Raw genomic sequence first — 23059 nt, 5'->3', positions numbered from 1 at the left:
TCCAACCGTCTATCCAACCATCCAACCATCTATCCAACCGTCTATCCAACCATCCATCCAACCATCTATCCAACCGTCTATCCAACCATCCATCCAACCGTCTATCCAACGATCTATCCAACCGTCTATCCAACCGTATTTTCTTGTCTGTAACAACATCTATTGCACGTCTGTCCGTCCTGGGTGAGGGATCCCTCCTCTGTTGCTCACCCTGAGGTTTCTCCGATTTTTCCCTGTTAAAAGGGTTTCCATGGAGTTTTTCCTCAGTCGATGTGAGGGTCTAAGGACAGAGGATGTTGTTACGATGCCATGTAAAGCCCTTTGAGACAAACTGTTTGTAAAAACGGGCTATACAAATAAAATTGCCTTGCCTTGCCTATCCAACCATCCAACCATCTATCCAACCGTCTATCCAACCATCCAACCGTCTATCCATCTATCGAACCATCTATCCAACCATCTATCCAACTGTCTATTCAACCATCTATCCAACCATCCAACCATCTATCCAACCATCTATCCAACCATCCAACCATCTATCCAACCATCCAACCATCTATCCAACCGTCTATCCAACCATCCAACCATCTATCCAACCGTCTATCCAACCATCCAACCATCTATCCAACCATCCAACCACCTATCCAACCATCCAACCATCTATCCAACCGTCTATCCAACCATCTATCCAACCATCCAACCATCTATCCAACCATCCAACCACCTATCCAACCGTCTATCCAACCATCCAACCATCTATCCAACCATCCAACCATCTATCCAACTGTCTATCCAACCATCCAACCGTCTATCCAACCATCCAACCATCTATCCAACCACCTATCCAACCATCTATCCAACCGTCTATCCAACCATCCAACCATCTATCCAACCGTCTATCCAACCGTCTATCCAACCATCTATCCAACCGTCTATCCAACCATCCAACCATCTATCCAACCGTCTATCGAACCATCCAACCGTCTATCCAACCATCTATCCAACCATTCATCCAACCATCTATCCAACCAACCATCTATCCAACCATCTATCCAAGCATCCAACCATCTATCCAACCGTCTATCCAACCATCCATCCATCTATCCAACCGTCTATCCAACCATCCAACCGTCTATCCAACCATCTATCCAACCATCCAACCATCTATCCAACCATCTATCCAACCATCCATCTATCCAACCATCCAACCATCTATCCAACCATCTATCCAACCATCTATCCAACCATCTATCCAACCATCTATCCAACCATCCAACCGTCTATCCAACCATCTATCCAACCATCCAACCATCTATCCAACCATCTATCCAACCAACCATCTATCCAACCATCCAACCATCTATCCAACCATCTATCCAACCGTCTATCCAACCATCCAAGCATCTATCCAACCGTCTATCCAACCATCCAACCATCTATCCAACCATCCAACCACCTATCCAACCATCCAACCATCTATCCTACCGTCTATCCAACCATCCAACCATCTATCCAACCATCCAACCATCTATCCAACCATCCAACCACCCATCCAACCATCTATCCAACCGTCTATCCAACCATCTATCCAACCGTCTATCCAACCATCCAACCGTCTATCCAACCATCCAACCGTCTATCCAACCATCCAACCGTCTATCCAACCATCCAACCATCTATACAACCATCCAACCACCTATCCAACCATCCAACCATCTATCCAACCGTCTATCCAACCATCTATCCAACCGTCTATCCAACCATCCAACCATCTATCCAACCATGCAACCACCTATCCAACCATCCATCCAACCATCCAACCATCTATCCAACCATCTATCCAACCGTCTATCCAACCATCCAACCATCTATCCAACCGTCTATCCAACCATCCAACCATCTATCCAACCATCCAACCATCTATCCAACCGTCTATCCAACCATCCAACCATCTATCCAACCGTCTATCCAACCATCTATCCAACCATCTATCCAACCGTCTATCCATCTATCCAACCATCTATCCAACCATCCAACCATCTATCCAACCATCTATCCAACCGTCTATCCAACCATCCAACCACCTATCCAACCATCTATCCAACCGTCTATCCAACCATCCATCCAACCGTCTATCCAACCATCCATCCAACCGTCTATCCATCTATCCAACCATCTATCCAACCGTCTATCCATCTATCCAACCATCTATCCAACCATCTATCCAACCATCTATCCAACCATCCAACCATCTATCCAACCATCCAACCACCTATCCAACCATCTATCCAACCGTCTATCCAACCATCTATCCAACCGTCTATCCAACAATCTATCCAACCGTCTATCCAACCGTCTATCCAACCATCCAACCATCTATCCAACCGTCCAACCGTCTATCCAACCATCTATCCAACCGTCTATCCAACCGTCTATCCAACCATCTATCCATCTATCCAACCATCTATCCAACCATCTATCCAACCGTCTATCCAACCGTCTATCCAACCATCTAATCACCTATCCAACCATCCAACCGTCTATCCAACCATCTATCCAACCGTCTATCCAACTATCTATCCAACCATCCAACCATCTATCCAAACGTCTACCCATCTATCCAACCGTCTATCCAACCATCTATCCAACCATCCAACCGTCTATCCAACCATCTATCCAACCGTCTATCCAACCATCTATCCAACCGTCTATCCAACCGTCTATCCATCTATCCAACCGTCTATCCAACCATCTATCCAACCGTCTATCCAACCATCCAACCATCTATCCAACCATCCAACCACCTATCCAACCATCCATCCAACCGTCTATCCAACCATCCAACCATCTATCCAACCATCCAACCATCTATCCAACCATCCAACCATCTATCCAACCATCCAACCACCTATCCAACCATCCAAACACCTATCCAACCGTCTATCCAACCATCCAACCGTCTATCCAACCATCTATCCAACCATCCAAAAATCTATCCAACCATCAAACCATCTATCCAACCATCCAACCAACCATCTATCCATCCATCCAAACATCTATCCAACCATCCATCTATCCAACCATCCATCTATCCAACCATCCATCCAACCATCTATCCAACCGTCTATCCAACCATCTATCCAACCGTCTATCCATCTATCCAACCATCTATCCAACCATCTATCCAACCATCCAACCATCTATCCAACCATCCAACCACCTATCCAACCATCTATCCAACCGTCTATCCAACCATCTATCCAAAATTCTATCCAACAATCTATCCAACCATCTATCCAACCATCCAACCATCTATCCAACCAACCAACCATCTATCCAACCATCCAACCACCTATCCAACCATCCAACCATCTATCCAACCGTCTATCCAACCATCCAACCATCTATCCAACCATCCAACCGTCTATCCAACCGTATTTTCTTGTCTGTAACAACATCTATTGCACGTCTGTCCGTCCTGGGTGAGGGATCCCTCCTCTGTTGCTCACCCTGAGGTTTCTCCGATTTTTCCCTGTTAAAAGGGTTTCCATGGAGTTTTTCCTCAGTCGATGTGAGGGTCTAAGGACAGAGGATGTTGTTACGATGCCATGTAAAGCCCTTTGAGACAAACTGTTTGTAAAAACGGGCTATACAAATAAAATTGCCTTGCCTTGCCTATCCAACCATCCAACCATCTATCCAACCGTCTATCCAACCATCCAACCGTCTATCCATCTATCGAACCATCTATCCAACCATCTATCCAACTGTCTATTCAACCATCTATCCAACCATCCAACCATCTATCCAACCATCTATCCAACCATCCAACCATCTATCCAACCATCCAACCATCTATCCAACCGTCTATCCAACCATCCAACCATCTATCCAACCGTCTATCCAACCATCCAACCATCTATCCAACCATCCAACCACCAATCCAACCATCCAACCATCTATCCAACCGTCTATCCAACCATCTATCCAACCATCCAACCATCTATCCAACCATCCAACCACCTATCCAACCGTCTATCCAACCATCCAACCATCTATCCAACCATCCAACCATCTATCCAACTGTCTATCCAACCATCCAACCGTCTATCCAACCATCCAACCATCTATCCAACCATCTATCCAACCATCTATCCAACCGTCTATCCAACCATCCAACCATCTATCCAACCGTCTATCCAACCGTCTATCCAACCATCTATCCAACCGTCTATCCAACCATCCAACCATCTATCCAACCGTCTATCGAACCATCCAACCGTCTATCCAACCATCTATCCAACCATTCATCCAACCATCTATCCAACCAACCATCTATCCAACCATCTATCCAAGCATCCAACCATCTATCCAACCGTCTATCCAACCATCCATCCATCTATCCAACCGTCTATCCAACCATCCAACCGTCTATCCAACCATCTATCCAACCATCCAACCATCTATCCAACCATCTATCCAACCATCCATCCAACCATCCAACCATCTATCCAACCATCTATCCAACCATCTATCCAACCATCTATCCAACCATCTATCCAACCATCCAACCGTCTATCCAACCATCTATCCAACCATCCAACCATCTATCCAACCATCCAACCATCTATCCATCTATCCAACCATCTATCCAACCGTCTATCCAACCGTCTATCCAACCGTCTATCCAACCATCCAACCATCTATCCAACCATCTATCCAACCGTCTATCCAACCATCTATCCAACCATCTATCCAACCATCTATCCAACCATCCAACCATCCAACCGTCTATCCAACCATCCAACCATCTATCCAACCATCTATCCAACCATCCAACCATCTATCCAACCATCCAACCGTCTATCCAACCATCCAACCATCTATCCAACCATCCAACCATCTATCCAACCATCCAACCATCCAACCATCCAACCATCTATCCAACCATCCAACCATCTATCCAACCATCTATCCAACCATCCAACCATCTATCCAACCATCCAACCATCTATCCAACCATCCAACCATCTATCCAACCATCCAACCATCTATCCAACCATCCAACCATCTATCCAACCATCTATCCAACCATCTATCCAACCATCCAACCATCTATCCAACCATCTATCCAACCATCTATCCAACCATCTATCCAACCATCTATCCAACCATCCAACCATCTATCCAACCATCCAACCATCTATCCAACCATCTATCCAACCATCTATCCAACCATCTATCCAACCGTCTATCCAACCATCCAACCATCTATCCAACCATCTATCCAACCATCTATCCAACCATCCAACCATCCAACCATCTATCCAACCATCTATCCAACCATCTATCCAACCATCCAACCATCTATCCAACCGTCTATCCAACCATCTATCCAACCATCTATCCATCTATCCAACCATCTATCCAACCATCCAACCATCTATCCAACCATCCAACCATCTATCCAACCGTCTATCCAACCATCTATCCAACAATCTATCCAACCGTCTATCCATCTATCCAACCATCCAACCATCTATCCAACCATCCAACCATCTATCCAACCGTCTATCCAACCATCTATCCAACCATCTATCCAACCATCCAACCGTCTATCCAACCATCCAACCATCTATCCAACCATCCAACCATCTATCCAACCATCTATCCAACCGTCTATCCAACCATCTATCCAACCATCCATCCAACCATCTATCCAACCGTCTATCCAACCATCTATCCAACCATCCAACCATCTATCCAACCGTCTATCCAACCATCCAACCATCTATCCAACCATCCAACCATCTATCCAACCATCTATCCAACCGTCTATCCAACCATCTATCCAACCATCTATCCAACCGTCTATCCAACCATCCAACCATCCAACCATCTATCCAACCATCTATCCAACCATCTATCCAACCATCTATCCAACCATCCAACCATCTATCCAACCATCCAACCATCTATCCAACCATCCAACCATCTATCCAACCATCTATCCAACCGTCTATCCAACCATCTATCCAACCGTCTATCCAACCGTCTATCCAACCGTCTATCCAACCATCTATCCAACCATCCAACCGTCTATCCAACCATCTATCCAACCGTCTATCCAACCGTCTATCCAACCATCTATCCATCTATCCAACCATCTATCCAACCATCTATCCAACCGTCTATCCAACCATCCAACCATCTAATCACCTATCCAACCATCCAACCGTCTATCCAACCATCTATCCAACCGTCTATCCAACTATCTATCCAACCATCCAACCATCTATCCAAACGTCTACCCATCTATCCAACCGTCTATCCAACCATCTATCCAACCATCCAACCGTCTATCCAACCATCTATCCAACCGTCTATCCAACCATCTATCCAACCGTCTATCCAACCATCTATCCAACCGTCTATCCAACCATCCAACCGTCTATCCAACCATCCAACCATCTATCCAACCATCCAACCACCTATCCAACCATCCATCCAACCGTCTATCCAACCATCCAACCATCTATCCAACCATCCAACCATCTATCCAACCATCCAACCATCTATCCAACCATCCAACCACCTATCCAACCATCCAACCATCTATCCAACCGTCTATCCAACCATCCAACCAACCATCTATCCAACCATCCATCCAACCATCTATCCAACCATCCAACCATCTATCCAACCGTCTATCCAACCATCCAACCATCTATCCAACCGTCTATCCAACCATCCATCCAACCGTCTATCCAACGATCTATCCAACCGTCTATCCAACCGTCTATCCAACCGTATTTTCTTGTCTGTAACAACATCTATTGCACGTCTGTCCGTCCTGGGTGAGGGATCCCTCCTCTGTTGCTCACCCTGAGGTTTCTCCGATTTTTCCCTGTTAAAAGGGTTTCCATGGAGTTTTTCCTCAGTCGATGTGAGGGTCTAAGGACAGAGGATGTTGTTACGATGCCATGTAAAGCCCTTTGAGACAAACTGTTTGTAAAAACGGGCTATACAAATAAAATTGCCTTGCCTTGCCTATCCAACCATCCAACCATCTATCCAACCGTCTATCCAAACATCCAACCGTCTATCCATCTATCCAACCATCTATCCAACCATCTATCCAACTGTCTATTCAACCATCTATCCAACCATCCAACCATCTATCCAACCGTCTATCCAACCGTCCAACCGTCTATCCAACCATCTATCCAACCATCCAACCATCTATCCAACCGTCTATCCAACCATCTATCCAACCAACCTTCTATCCAACCATCTATCCAACCATCCAACCATCTATCCAACCATCTATCCAACCATCCAACCATCTATCCAACCATCCAACCGTCTATCCAACCATCCAACCACCTATCCAACCATCCAACCATCTATCCAACCGTCTATCCAACCATCTATCCAACCATCCAACCATCTATCCAACCATCCAACCATCTATCCAACCATCCAACCATCTATCCAACCATCCAACCATCTATCCAACCGTCTATCCAACCATCCAACCGTCTATCCAACCATCCAACCATCTATCCAACCATCTATCCAACCATCTATCCAACCGTCTATCCAACCATCCAACCATCTATCCAACCATCTATCCAACCGTCTATCCAACCGTCTATCCAACCGTCTATCCAACCGTCTATCCAACCGTATTTTCTTGTCTGTAACAACATCTATTGCACGTCTGTCCGTCCTGGGTGAGGGATCCCTCCTCTGTTGCTCACCCTGAGGTTTCTCCGATTTTTCCCTGTTAAAAGGGTTTCCATGGAGTTTTTTCCTCAGTCGATGTGAGGGTCTAAGGACAGAGGATGTTGTTACGATGCCATGTAAAGCCCTTTGAGACAAACTGTTTGTAAAAACGGGCTATACAAATAAAATTGCCTTGCCTTGCCTATCCAACCATCCAACCATCTATCCAACCATCTATCCAACCATCCAACCATCTATCCAACCGTCTATCCAACCATCTATCCAACCGTCTATCCAACCATCTATCCAACCGTCTATCCAACCGTCTATCCAACCATCCAACCATCTATCCAACCGTCTATCCAACCATCCAACCGTCTATCCAACCGTCTATCCAACCATCTATCCAACCGTCTATCCAACCGTCTATCCAACCATCCAACCGTCTATCCATCTATCCAACCATCTATCCAACCATCTATCCAACCGTCTATCCAACCGTCTATCCAACCGTCTATCCAACCATCTATCCAACCATCCAACCATCCAACCGTCTATCCAACCATCTATCCAACCGTCTATCCAACCATCTATCCAACCATCCAACCATCTATCCAACCATCTATCCAACCATCTATCCAACCATCTATCCAACCATCCAACCATCTATCCAACCATCTATCCAACCGTCTATCCAACCATCCAACCATCTATCCAACCGTCTATCCAACCATCTATCCAACCATCTATCCAACCGTCTATCCAACCATCCAACCATCTATCCAACCATCCAACCACCTATCCAACCGTCTATCCAACCATCCAACCATCTATCCAACCATCCAACCATCTATCCAACCATCCAACCGTCTATCCAACCATCCAACCATCTATCCAACCATCCAACCACCTATCCAACCATCCAACCATCTATCCAACCGTCTATCCAACCATCCAACCATCTATCCAACCGTCTATCCAACCATCCAACCATCTATCCAACCATCCAACCATCTATCCAACCATCCACCCAACCATCCAACCATCTATCAACCATCTATCCATCTATCCAACCATCCATCCATCCAACCATCAAACCATCTATCCAACCGTCTATCCAACCATCTATCCAACCATCCATCCACCAACCATCTATCCAACCATCTATCCAACCATCCAACCATCTATCCAACCATCCAACCATCTATCCAACCGTCTATCCATCTATCCAACCATCTATCCAACCATCCAACCATCTATCCAACCATCTATCCAACCATCCAACCATCTATCCAACCATCCAACCATCTATCCAACCATCCAACCATCTATCCAACCATCCAACCATCCATCCAACCAACCAACCATCTATCCAACCGTCTATCCAACCATCTATCCAACCAACCTTCTATCCAACCATCCAACCATCTATCCAACCATCCAACCATCTATCCAACCATCCAACCGTCTATCCAACCATCCAACCGTCTATCCAACCATCTATCCAACCATCCAAAAATCTATCCAACCATCTATCCAACCGTCCATCCATCTATCCAACCATCAAACCATCTATCCAACCATCCAACCAACCATCTATCCAACCATCCAACCATCTATCCAACCGTCTATCCAACCATCTATCCAACCGTCTATCCAACCATCCATCCAACCATCCAACCATCTATCCAACCGTCTATCCAACCATCCAACCATCTATCCAACCTTCTATCCAACAATCTATCCAACCGTCTATCCAACGTTCTATCCAACCGTCTATCCAACCGTATTTTCTTGTCTGTAACAACATCTATTGCACGTCTGTCCGTCCTGGGTGAGGGATCCCTCCTCTGTTGCTCACCCTGAGGTTTCTCCGATTTTTCCCTGTTAAAAGGGTTTCCATGGAGTTTTTCCTCAGTCGATGTGAGGGTCTAAGGACAGAGGATGTTGTTACGATGCCATGTAAAGCCCTTTGAGACAAACTGTTTGTAAAAACGGGCTATACAAATAAAATTGCCTTGCCTTGCCTATCCAACCATCCAACCATCTATCCAACCATCTATCCAACCATCCAACCGTCTATCCAACCGTCTATCCAACCATCTATCCAACCATCCAACCATCTATCCAACCGTCTATCCATCTATCCAACCATCTATCCAACCATCTATCCAACCGTCTATCCAACCATCTATCCAACCATCTATCCAACCGTCTATCCAACCATCTATCCAACCGTCTATCCAACCGTCTATCCAACCGTCTATCCAACCATCTATCCAACCATCTATCCAACCGTCTATCCAACCATCTATCCAACCGTCTATCCAACCGTCTATCCAACCATCCAACCATCTATCCAACCGTCTATCCAACCATCCAACCGTCTATCCAACCATCTATCCAACCATCCAACCATCTATCCAACCGTCTATCCATCTATCCAACCATCTATCCAACCATCTATCCAACCAACCATCTATCCAACCATCCAACCATCTATCCAACCATCCTACCATCTATCCAACCGTCTATCCAACCATCCAACCATCTATCCAACCGTCTATCCAACCATCCAACCACCTATCCAACCATCTATCCAACCGTCTATCCAACCATCCAACCATCTATCCAACCATCCAACCACCTATCCAACCGTCTATCCAACCATCCAACCATCTATCCAACCATCCAACCATCTATCCAACCATCCAACCGTCTATCCAACCATCCAACCATCTATCCAACCATCCAACCACCTATCCAACCATCCAACCATCTATCCAACCGTCTATCCAACCATCCAACCATCTATCCAACTGTCTATCCAACCATCTATCCAACCATCTATCCAACCGTCTATCCAACCATCTATCCAACCATCCAACCATCTATCCAACCGTCTATCCATCTATCCAACCATCTATCCAACCATCCAACCATCTATCCAACCATCCAACCATCTATCCAACCGTCTATCCATCTATCCAACCATCTATCCAACCATCTATCCAACCATCTATCCAACCGTCTATCCAACCATCTATCCAACCATCCAACCATCTATCCAACCATCCAACCATCTATCCAACCGTCTATCCATCTATCCAACCATCTATCCAACCATCCAACCATCTATCCAACCATCCAACCATCTATCCAACCGTCTATCCATCTATCCAACCATCTATCCAACCATCCAACCATCTATCCAACCATCCAACCATCTATCCAACCATCTATCCAACCATCCAACCATCCATCCAACCATCCAACCATCTATCCAACCATCCATCCAACCATCTATCCAACCATCTATCCAACCATCTATCCAACCGTCTATCCAACCATCTATCCAACCATCCAACCATCTATCCAACCGTCTATCCAACCATCCAACCGTCTATCCAACCATCTATCCAACCATCCAACCATCTATCCAACCATCTATCCAACCAACCATCTATCCAACCATCCAACCATCTATTCAACCATCCAACCATCTATCCAACCGTCTATCCAACCATCCAACCATCTATCCAACCATCCAACCACCTATCCAACCATCCAACCATCTATCCAACCGTCTATCCAACCATCCAACCATCTATCCAACCGTCTATCCAACCATCTATCCAACCGTCTATCCAACCATCCAACCGTCTATCCAACCATCCAACCATCTATCCAAACATCCAACCGCCTATCCAACCATCCAACCATCTATCCAACCGTCTATCCAACCATCCAACCATCTATCCAACCGTCTATCCAACCATCTATCCAACCGTCTATCCAACTATCTATCCAACCATCCAACCATCTATCCAACCGTCTATCCATCTATCCAACCGTCTATCCAACCATCTAACCGTCTATCCAACCATCTATCCAACCTTCTATCCAACCGTCTATCCAACCATCCAACCATCTATCCAACCGTCTATCCGACCATCTATCCAACCACCTATCCCAGTGGTTCTCAATCTTTTTTCAGTGAAGTACCCCCTGTGAAATATTTTTTCAGCCAAGTACCCCCTACCCAGCGCAAAGCATTTTTGGACCAAAAGACGTAAAACACAGCAATGTGTCATCAGTGTCTGCTTTATTTTACTTTAAAACTGTGTAAAACATTGGTTATAGTGGCCTCTTTTGAACTATTTGGAAATAAAAAATATATAGAAATACAGACTAAAAAATAATCAACTTGATTATAAAGATTTTTGCACATGAGAATAATCATCAGTCTAAAATGCTATCTAATAAATATCTGTTCTCAAAATGAATTCATGATATCAATTATAGATACACATTTCTTCACACACACAATAAAAGTCCAGACAGTAGGGCTACTGCTACTGCTTTGCAAGTCAGTCTGTGTCCTAACACGGTGGCATGGGGGGACTGTGCTCAGTCAGAGGTGTGGCTTCAGATCATAACAACAGGTTGAGAGCCAGAGGACTTCTCTCTGTCTGTGTTAACTGAGGCAGTGAAACACACCTGCATTAGTGGCCTTGACTTTATGAAGTTGATCACTTTGATGCTGTTGTTTAAAATCTCATGTAACACCAACCTGAATTCATAAAGTTTCCTCATGAAGCAGTCAGGAGGCTCACCGACATGACGTGCATGTTTTGTGTTGAGATGCGTCTGGAGATGAGCCAGCTTCATGCCACTGTTTGCTAACTTCTCCCCACAGAAGAAAAAAAAACATGATGCCTAGAGTGGGTTGCAACTCGTGGACGTGAATCCCTTCACCACAAATTCTTCTGAACACTGTCGGGATTTTACCGGCGCTGGTTTCGCCTTTTTTTTTCACTTATCCCTCCGTGTTTCAGCAGCGCTGCTGCTACGTCAACCCCGACTCCGTTGTTTGATTGACAGGCGATGCCGTGCGGCAAATGCCAGGTTGGGTTAAACCATCTGGTGGGGGGGACTCGGTTTTCTTTTTTAGGATAATTGATTAAGTAGCCCACTGAATATAATATTTAGTTTATGAATTTAGACATGTATTTTATTGATATATCCATTATATAATTATTTTAATGGATTTTGGAATTTATATATTTTTTAATATATATATTTAAAATCTCACGTACCCCCTGGAGTGCCTTCACGTACCCCTAGGGGTACGCGTACCCCCATTTGAGAAACACTGACCTATCCAACCATCCAACCGTCTATCCAACCATCCAACCATCTATCCAACCATCTATCCAACCGTCTATCCAACCATCCAACCATCTATCCAACCGTCTATCCAACCATCTATCCAACCGTCTATCCAACCATCTATCCAACCATCCAACCATCTATCCAACCGTCTATCCATCTATCCAACCGTCTATCCAACCATCTATCCAACCATCCAACCGTCTATCCAACCATCTATCCAACCGTCTATCCAACCATCTATCCAACCATCTATCCAACCGTCTATCATTTCATTTATTAGTTTATTTCATAGGGACAGTGCACCACTAATCAACAGAGTTAAAAGAAAAACTGTAAGTGGGCCAGAGTTAGCCAACAAGGCTAGTTTTCGTCCGTTGTCCCTGGCCAGATGTTAAAGGCAACCTAAAAGCCAAAAATCTATCCATCTATCCAACCATCTATCCAACCGTCTATCCAACCGTCTATCCAACCATCCAACCATCTATCCAACCATCCAACCATCCATCCAACCATCTATCCAACCATCTATCCAACCATCCAACCATCTATCCAACCATCTATCCAACTATCCAACCATCCATCCAACCATCTATCCAACCATCTATCCATCGTTCTATCCAACCATCTATCCAACCATCTATCCAATCTTCCAACCATCTATCCAACCATCCAACCATCTATCCAACCATCCATCCAACTATCCAACCATCCATCCAACCATCCAACCCTCTATCTAACCATCTATCCAACCATCCAACCGTCTATCCAACCATCTATCCAACCGTCTATCCAACCATCCAACCATCTATCCAACCGTCTATCCAACCATCTATCCAACCGTCTATCCAACCATCTATCCAACCGTCTATCCAACCGTCTATCCAACCACCTATCCAACCATCTATCCAACCGTCTATCCAACCATCTATCCAACCGTCTATCCAACCATCCAACCGTCTATCCAACCATCTATCCAACCGTCTATCCAACCATCTATCCAACCGTCTATCCAACCGTCTATCCAACCACCTATCCAACCGTCTATCCAACCGTCTATCCAACCGTCTATCCAACCACCTATCCAACCGTCTATCCAACCGTCTATCCAACCGTCTATCCAACCGTCTATCCAACCGTCTATCCAACCATCTATCCAACCATCTATCCAACCGTCTATCCAACCGTCTATCCAACCGTCTATCCAACCATCTATCCAACCGTCTATACAACCATCCAACCACCTATCCAACCGTCTATCCAACCATCTATCCAACCATCTATCCAACCGTCTATCCAACCATCTATCCAACCGTCTATACAACCATCCAACCACCTATCCAACCATCTATCCAACCGTCTATCCAACCGTCTATCCAACCGTCTATCCAACCATCCAACCATCTATCCAACCGTCTATCCAACCATCTATCCAACCATCCAACCATCTATCCAACCATCTATCCATCGTTCTATCCAACCATCTATCCAACCATCTATCCAATCTTCCAACCATCTATCCAACCATCCAACCATCTATCCAACCATCCATCCAACTATCCAACCATCCATCCAACCATCCAACCCTCTATCTAACCATCTATCCAACTATCCATCCATCTATCCAACCATCTATCCAACCATCCATCCAACTATCCAACCAACCATCTATCTATCTATAGATATCTGATATTTTTTCAGCCAAGTACCCCCTACCCAGCGCAAAGCATTTTTGGACCAAAAGACGTAAAACACAGCAATGTGTCATCAGTGTCTGCTTTATTTTACTTTAAAACTGTGTAAAACATTGGTTATAGTCTATCCAACCATCTATCCAACCGTCTATCCAACCATCCAACCGTCTATCCAACCCTCTATCCAACCGTCTATCCAACCATCTATCCAACCGTCTATCCAACCGTCTATCCAACCACCTATCCAACCGTCTATCCAACCGTCTATCCAACCGTCTATCCAACCACCTATCCAACCGTCTATCCAACCGTCTATCCAACCGTCTATCCAACCGTCTATCCAACCGTCTATCCAACCATCTATCCAATCATCTATCCAACCGTCTATCCAACCGTCTATCCAACCGTCTATCCAACCATCTATCCAACCGTCTATACAACCATCCAACCACCTATCCAACCGTCTATCCAACCATCTATCCAACCATCTATCCAACCGTCTATCCAACCATCTATCCAACCGTCTATACAACCATCCAACCACCTATCCAACCATCTATCCAACCGTCTATCCAACCGTCTATCCAACCGTCTATCCAACCATCCAACCATCTATCCAAACGTCTATCCAACCACCTATCCAACCATCCAACCATCTATCCAACCATCTATCCATCGTTCTATCCAACCATCTATCCAACCATCTATCCAATCTTCCAACCATCTATCCAACCATCCAACCATCTATCCAACCATCCATCCAACTATCCAACCATCCATCCAACCATCCAACCCTCTATCTAACCATCTATCCAACTATCCATCCATCTATCCAACCATCTATCCAACCATCCATCCAACTATCCAACCAACCATCTATCTATCTATAGATATCTGATATTTTTTCAGCCAAGTACCCCCTACCCAGCGCAAAGCATTTTTGGACCAAAAGACGTAAAACACAGCAATGTGTCATCAGTGTCTGCTTTATTTTACTTTAAAACTCTATCTATCTATCTATCTATCTATCTATCTATCTATCTATCTATCTATCTATCTATCTATCTATCCATCCATCCATCTATCCGCTGCACCTACCGGGTCGTGGCGTGCTGGTCCTGATGGTCAGCGTGGCCGGCAGCTGCATGGCGGTGAAGGCGGAGCCGGGCTGAGCGGCGGCGGCGTCGGGAACCGGTCTGGTCCGGACCGGGGACACGCCCACGCTGGGCCGGACCAGCTGACCCAACGAGGAGGCTGCGGGGACAACGAGGCGTCGGCTGGGATCAATAATCAATAATCGATAATCAGACTGTTTTATTGGTCGGTGTGTGAGGAAGGGGGCGGGGCTTACACTGGATCAGCGTCAGCGGTTGGACCGTCTGACCCGGCTGCAGGTTGAGAACCAGCGGGGCGCCGCGGTTCATCACCGTCTGCATCGGGAAACCCTGGACAGGAAACACACTCATGACATCACACTGACATCACAAAGTCAAGAGTAAAGGATTGTGGGAAGGGAGAAAGGAAGATGGAGGAAGGGAACAGATCGGGTCATTTGGATCAAAAGAGAAAGGAATTAGGACGAAGGGGAGAAAAGAAGGAAGGAAGGAAGGAAGGAAGGAAGGAAGGGAATAAGGATTGTGGAAAGAAGGAAGGGAGAAAGGAAAGATGGAGTAAGGGAACAGAATGGGTCATTTGGATCAAAAGAGAAAGGAATTAGGACGAAGGGGAGAAAAGAAGGAAGGAAGGAAGGAAGGAAGGAAGGAAGGAAGGAAGGAAGGAAGGAAGGAAGGAAGGAAGGAAAGGAATAAGGATTGTGGAAAGAAGGAAGGGAGTAAGGAAAGATGGAGGAAGGGAACAGATTGGGTCAATTGGATCAAAAGAGGAAGGAAGGAAGGAAAGAAAGAAGGAAGGGAATAAGGATTGTGGAAAGAAGGAAGGGAGAAAGGAAGGAAGGAAGGAAGGAAAGAAGGAAAGGAATAAGGATTGTGGAAAGAAGGAAGGGAGAGGGGAAGGATGGAGGAAGGGAACAGATTGGGAAGGACAACAGGAGGGTAAAAAGAACCAGAATACAGAATCCAACCCTGAGTGACGTCACGGTGACGTTCATGAGTAGCCAGTACGGCGGCCATCTTGGTAAGGTCAACTCTCTCCCTCAGAGCTGCATGTTCTGCTATAATGACCATAACTTGCTCAGTTTTTGTCCGATTTCAAAACGGTTTGATTTTTATGAACGCCTATGCAGTTATGATGCAGCATACTCAAAATCACGGATCATTTTAATCATGTACTTTTTTTTGTAAAAGTAACATTATAGTGACATTATGCAAATAGTATGGCTACATACTGATTTATTTTTCACAGAGTTATGAATAGTTTTTTTAGTGCAGATGACTGGATCACCATCTACTGCACTGTAACTGCAGCCAGAGTCAGAGACAGTTGCCCGTCCTCATATGGCCGACTGTGAGCTACGCCTGCGTGTGGTCCGATCCACCCCCTTGTTGTACCTGCGTGGCGAAGAGGAAGGGCTGGGAGCTTCCCGCCCCGGGGGCTGGGAGGAGGAACGTCCCGCTGGCCGTCTGCGTCAGGAAGAGAGGAGCCTGATGAGTCATCGGGGGCGGGGCCTGATGAGTCATCGGGGGCGGGGCCTGATGAGTCGCCATCAGAGGGGGCGGGGCCTGATGAGTCGCCATCAGAGGGGGCGGAGCCGAGACGGCGATGGAGGCAGGAGGAGGAGGAGGAGGAGGAGGAGGAAGCATCACTGAGGAAGAGGAAGACAGGTGTTCAGGTCGTCATGACAACACAGAGCGGACAGCTATGATTGGCTGATCAATCTATCCAACCATCTATCCAACCGTCTATCCAACCATCTATCCAACCATCTATCCAACCATCTATCCAACCATCCAACCATCTATCCAACCATCTATCCAACCATCTATCCAACCATCTATCCAACCATCCAACCATCCAACCATCCATCCAACCATCTATCCAACCATCCATCCAACCATCCAACCATCTATCCAACCATCTATCCAACCATCTATCCAACCATCTATCCAACCATCTATCCAACCATCTATCCAACCATCCATCCAACCATCTATCCAACCATCTATCCAACCATCCATCCAACCATCTATCCAACCATCCAACCATCTATCCAACCATCTATCCAACCATCCATCCAACCATCTATCCAACCATCTATCCAACCATCTATCCAACCATCCATCCAACCATCTATCCAACCATCCAACCATCTATCCAACCATCTATCCAACCATCTATCCAACCATCTATCCAACCATCCATCCAACCATCTATCCAACCATCTATCCAACCATCCATCCAACCATCTATCCAACCATCCAACCATCTATCCAACCATCTATCCAACCATCCATCCAACCATCTATCCAACCATCTATCCAACCATCTATCCAACCATCCATCCAACCATCTATCCAACCATCCAACCATCTATCCAACCATCTATCCAACCATCCATCCAACCATCTATCCAACCATCCATCCAACCATCTATCCAACCATCCAACCATCTATCCAACCATCTATCCAACCATCCATCCAACCGTCTATCCAACCATCTATCCAACCATCCAACCATCTATCCAACCATCTATCCAACCATCCATCCAACCATCTATCCAACCATCCAACCATCTATCCAACCATCTATCCAACCATCCATCCAACCATCTATCCAACCATCCATCCAACCATCTATCCAACCATCCATCCAACCATCTATCCAACCATCCAACCGTCTATCCAACCATCTATCCAACCATCCAACCATCCATCCAACCATCCAACCGTCTATCCAACCATCTATCCAACCATCCAACCATCTATCCAACCATCCAACCATCCAACCATCTATCCAACCATCCATCCAGCCCAGAGCGGACGGCAGTGATTGGCCGATCACAGACAGACTCTCTCACCTGTAGGAGCAGGTGTGGCGGGAGGGGGAGGGGTCCTGGGGGGCGGAGTCTCAGAGGCCGGAAGAGGAGACGATGAGTCCTCCACTGGACAGAAACACAGAGTAAAGTTACTTTACTATTAGATTACTCCTGTGACTAGAGTAGAGTTACTTTACTATTAGATTACTCCTGTGACTAGAGTATAGTTACTTTACAATTAGATTACTACAGTCAAAGTTAAAAGTAGCCATCCAAACTACTCGAGTCAGAGTAAGAAACTACCCAAGTACTGAGTAACTGATGATTTATGAGTTTCATGACCAGCGGATGAATGTGAGTAGAGCTGCAACAATAATCGATTATTAAATTAATCATCAACTATTTTAATAGTCAAATCAGTTTGAGTCGTTTTTTAATTTTAAAAAAGTCCAGATTCTGGTTTCTTTGTTCCTTTATGACAATAAACTGAGTCTCTCTTTGGTTTGTGGACAAAACAAGACATTTGAGGACGATGTCGTCTGGTGGTTTGAGAAACACTGGTTGATGTTTTCACATTTAATTGACCAAACAACTAATCGATTAATCGTTTAAATAATCAACAGGTTAATCGATAATGAACATAATCATTAGTTGCAGCTCTAGTTGTAATCAAATACACAAAATATAAAATATCAATGAACAAATCCAGATGTTGCCAAAGAACAACGTTTAACAACTGAAATCTTTACAAAGTCACATAAATGAAGGCTAATTCAGCTACAGACTGGTCGTCCTGGTTACCACCGTCATGTGACCGCCTGGCTCTGTCTGATTGGTGAACCGCAGTCATGTGACTGAGCCTCCGTTGGACGTAGCTCCGTCACAACATAAACAAACAGCTGCAAATAACCATTATCTTCATTATCAATTAATCTGTCAACTATTTAAACCATTAATCAATTAGTTGTTTGCTCAATAAAATGTTGAAAACATCAACCAGTGTTTCTCAAACCACCAGACGACATCGTCCTCAAATGTCTTGTTTTGTCCACAAACCAAAGAGAGACTCAGTTTATTGTCATAAAGGAACAAAGAAACCAGAAATATTCACATTGAAGAAGCTGCAATCAGAGAATCTGGAGCTTTTTTTCTTTAAAAAACGACTCAAACTGATTATTAGATTATTAAAATAGTTGACGATTAATTTAATAATCGATTATTGTTCAATTAATCGATGAATTGTTGCAGCTCTAGTTGGATCGATAAAAAGAAGTAGCTCAATGTAACAGTAAAAGTACTCACATCTACTCAAGTAAAAGTAAAAAGTATGCTGCTCTAAAACTACTCTAATTGGTAGTTTATCTAAAGAGTTACTCAAATAAATGTAATGGAGTAAATGTAGCGTGTTGCTACCTCTGTCTGTAACAGTGTGTGTGTGTGTGTGTGTGTGTGTGTGTGTGTGTGTGTGTGTGTGTGTGTGTGTGTGTGTGTGTGTGTCCCACCCGGCTCGCCGTAGTCGTCGTCGTAGTCGTCGTCGTCTTCCTCCACGCTGTCGTACACCTGTTGCCATGGCTCCAGCTCCTCCTCCTCACACTCCATGAACAGCTCTGTATCCATGTTGCTACGGAGACGACACAGCAAAGCTTCGTCCAATCAGACGAGACACAAGAAAAAAAACACAAAAAAAACATTGTAAACATTAAAAGTATTAAAAAACATTTAATTGTGGTTGTAGATCACAAGCAACTCAATCGTATTCTTGATGTTGCATTCAGGTGAAATGGGGCAGACGTCAGACAGACAACAGACGCTGCATGTAACAGGATAAACAAGCCTCTATGTAAACAAGTGGCCTGACAACATGTTGTCATGGTGATGTGGTATTGTTTTACTGTCTTTCTCTGGTGGAGTAAAACAACATCCGGTCGGTTTGCCGACGGCCGTCTGCCTGACTGCACCTGAATGCAACACCGGTGCCTCCGTCCTTCCTCACACTACACAGTGATGACAGTTTTAACAGGCCGTTTCCGTGGTTACCTACGGTCACGATGCAACATGGCCGCCTCGGTTCGGTGCGTCGCCCACTTATGTATTTGTAACGACTTGTAACAACTCATTCTAAGGAACCAGAAAGCTTTCATCTGGATGCAGCTGAGATTCACCTTCAGTCAAATACGGATTTATGAAAGACAGGTTTGATTTTTGATCAGAAAAAGACAAATAAGTTACAGACTGGGGCTTTAAACCTGAACCGAACCTCCAAAAACATCTGGATCGACTCTGACCTCACTGTTCTCCTTCTGTTGTCAATAAAGTTTCACACAGAGATGAGCTGGGGGGGGCTTAGACGCTTGTTTATCCTGTTACATGCAGCGTCTGTTGTCTGTCTGACGTCTGCCCCGTTTCACCTGAATGCAACATCAAGAATACGTTCAGATATGCAACCGCACCGCTAGATGGGGGGAATTCCTACAGACTATACCTTTAAACTTCAAGTCTGAGTTGTTTAAATGACAGAAATCTGTTTTGATGAATGTAAATAAGCCTTAACTTTGGATTGACTTAAGATTTTATAGCCGATTCATTAAAAAAAAGAAGAAAAAACAGGTTTGTTTTCACTTTAAAGTTTAAAATGAGACAGATAAAGCTGCAAAACTATAAAATAATCACTGCATTCAAAACTAAAACCCATAGAGGCTTGTTTATCCTGTTACATGCAGCGTCTGTTGTCTGTCTGACGTCTGCCCCATTTCACCTGAATGCAACATCAAGAATACGTTCTGATATGCAACCGCACCTACATACAGTACTATACCTTTAAAAAACTCCTCAAACTGAGTATTAGATTATCAAAATAGTTGATATTAATTTCATAATTGACGATGAGGCCGTTGGTGGTTGTTGCAGCTCTGAGAGGAAGAGGAATCCTGCAGAGTTCCTGAACTGAACCTCCGAAAACATCTGGATCCACTCTGACCTCACTGGTGTCAATAAAGTTTCATACAGAGATGAGCTCAGAAACTTCGTTCAAACTGTCAAACTAGGCCGTGTTGATCAAATATGAATCAAGTTTCTGTTACTGCACTACACATTTCTCGCCTTGTCTGTCTGACTGTCTGCCCGATTTCATGTGAATGCAACATCAAGAATACGTTCAGATATGCAGCCGCACCGCTAGATGGGGGGAATTTCATTTCCTACATACTATACCTTTAAAAAACTACCAAAAACTACTCAAACTGAGTATTAGATAATCAGAATAGTTGATGAGGCTGTTGTCAATAAAGTTTCATACAGAGATGAGCTGGGGGGGGGGGCTGGGGGGGGTCTTAGGTGAGTCAGACTCAGACAGGTAGCGGCAGTAGTTCCGGGTTGCGGCCGCAGGGGGCGCTAACCTCCTGGTTTTCCCTGTTAAAAGGGTTTTCCATGGAGTTTTCCCTCAGTGGATGTGAAGGTCTAAGGACAGAGGATGTTGTTATGATGGGATGTAAAGCCCTTTGAGACAAACTGGTGGTAAAAACGATGCTATACTAAATAAAACTGCCTTGTCTCCACCCCCCCCCCCCGGACCTTTAACCCGCCTCTGTCCCGCGGTACAAAACAAACACCGAGACCAGCTGGACCGGGTTCGAGTCCAGGTACTGACTGAGCACCCGGACTCGAACCCGGTCCAGTCCAGCAGCCCCCGTGCACAACCGGGCGCCGCGGTGCGTTTGTTTTACTCGTGTCTGCACCGCCCCTCCAGCAGCAGCAGCCACACACACACACACACACACACACACACACAGAGAGAGAAACAAACACACACAGCTCTAGCGCTTCTAACCCGGGTCAGACCGGACCAAACCGGGTCAGACCAGGTCTAACCGGACCAGACTGGACCAGGTCTACCCGGGTCCGGGTCTTACCTGCTCCTGGTTCCGCAGCTCGGATGAGGGGTTCGCTCTGTTCCTCTGCAGGCGCGCTCCGGTTCGACGAGACGAGGGGGGCGGGACTTCCGGTTGGATAGTCGGCGTCCGAGTCGCTGATTGGCCCGCTGCGGCCTGACGTCACTTCCCCGCCGTCTCTGATTGGTCTTTCAGACACGCACTTTTTTTTTCTGTTTTATTTCCCCACCACCACCATCCTCCATGTCTGCCTGTTTCCTCTAGTTCTCTGTCTATTTAATGTGTTAATGTGTTGCTATGGTTACATTTTAATATATTTTTTAGTTCTTTGTGTTGAGGTGATGCTGTCATGTCTAACTCATCTAAATAAAACACACAAAAAAAGAAAGAATTCAGAGACGCACGCCATTTTGTTTTTGTTGTTTTGTGGCGGGGGGCGGGGCTACGGGGCGTGACGTCACCCGCGGAGGGAGAAACGAGGGCTGAGCACGTGACGTGACTCTTTGTTTCATCATTTTTAGTGTTTGAAAAAAACAAACTAACAAATAATTCAAAAAAAATAAATAAATAAAAGTTTGAAACAGAAAAAAAAATCTAATGAATCAGCGACGTCATCTTTGCTGTTGTTTCCACGGTGACTGGCTCA

General features: G+C 45.1%; 1 protein-coding gene across 1 annotated transcript in view; it reads right to left on the bottom strand.

The window, feature by feature from the left end:
* LOC146972853 (uncharacterized) overlaps window positions 1-22521 on the bottom strand; it is a 72041-nt gene extending 49520 nt beyond the window's left edge. The window contains exons 1-6 of the mRNA XM_085803193.1: window positions 22435-22521; window positions 20029-20147; window positions 18569-18652; window positions 17102-17355; window positions 15946-16039; window positions 15693-15848 (exon numbers count right to left, since the gene is read on the bottom strand). Coding sequence (XP_085659319.1) covers window positions 15693-15848; window positions 15946-16039; window positions 17102-17355; window positions 18569-18652; window positions 20029-20143 — 703 coding nt within the window. The 5' untranslated portion in view covers window positions 20144-20147; window positions 22435-22521. The remainder of the gene's footprint in view (window positions 1-15692; window positions 15849-15945; window positions 16040-17101; window positions 17356-18568; window positions 18653-20028; window positions 20148-22434) is intronic.
* Window positions 22522-23059: the final 538 nt, after the last annotated feature.

Source organism: Trachurus japonicus, chromosome 16 (genome assembly GCF_045865225.1).
Source record: "Trachurus japonicus isolate A0001 chromosome 16, Traja_1.0".
Taxonomy (NCBI): Eukaryota; Metazoa; Chordata; class Actinopteri; order Carangiformes; family Carangidae; genus Trachurus; species Trachurus japonicus.
This window is presented reverse-complemented; position numbering and strand designations above follow the sequence as displayed.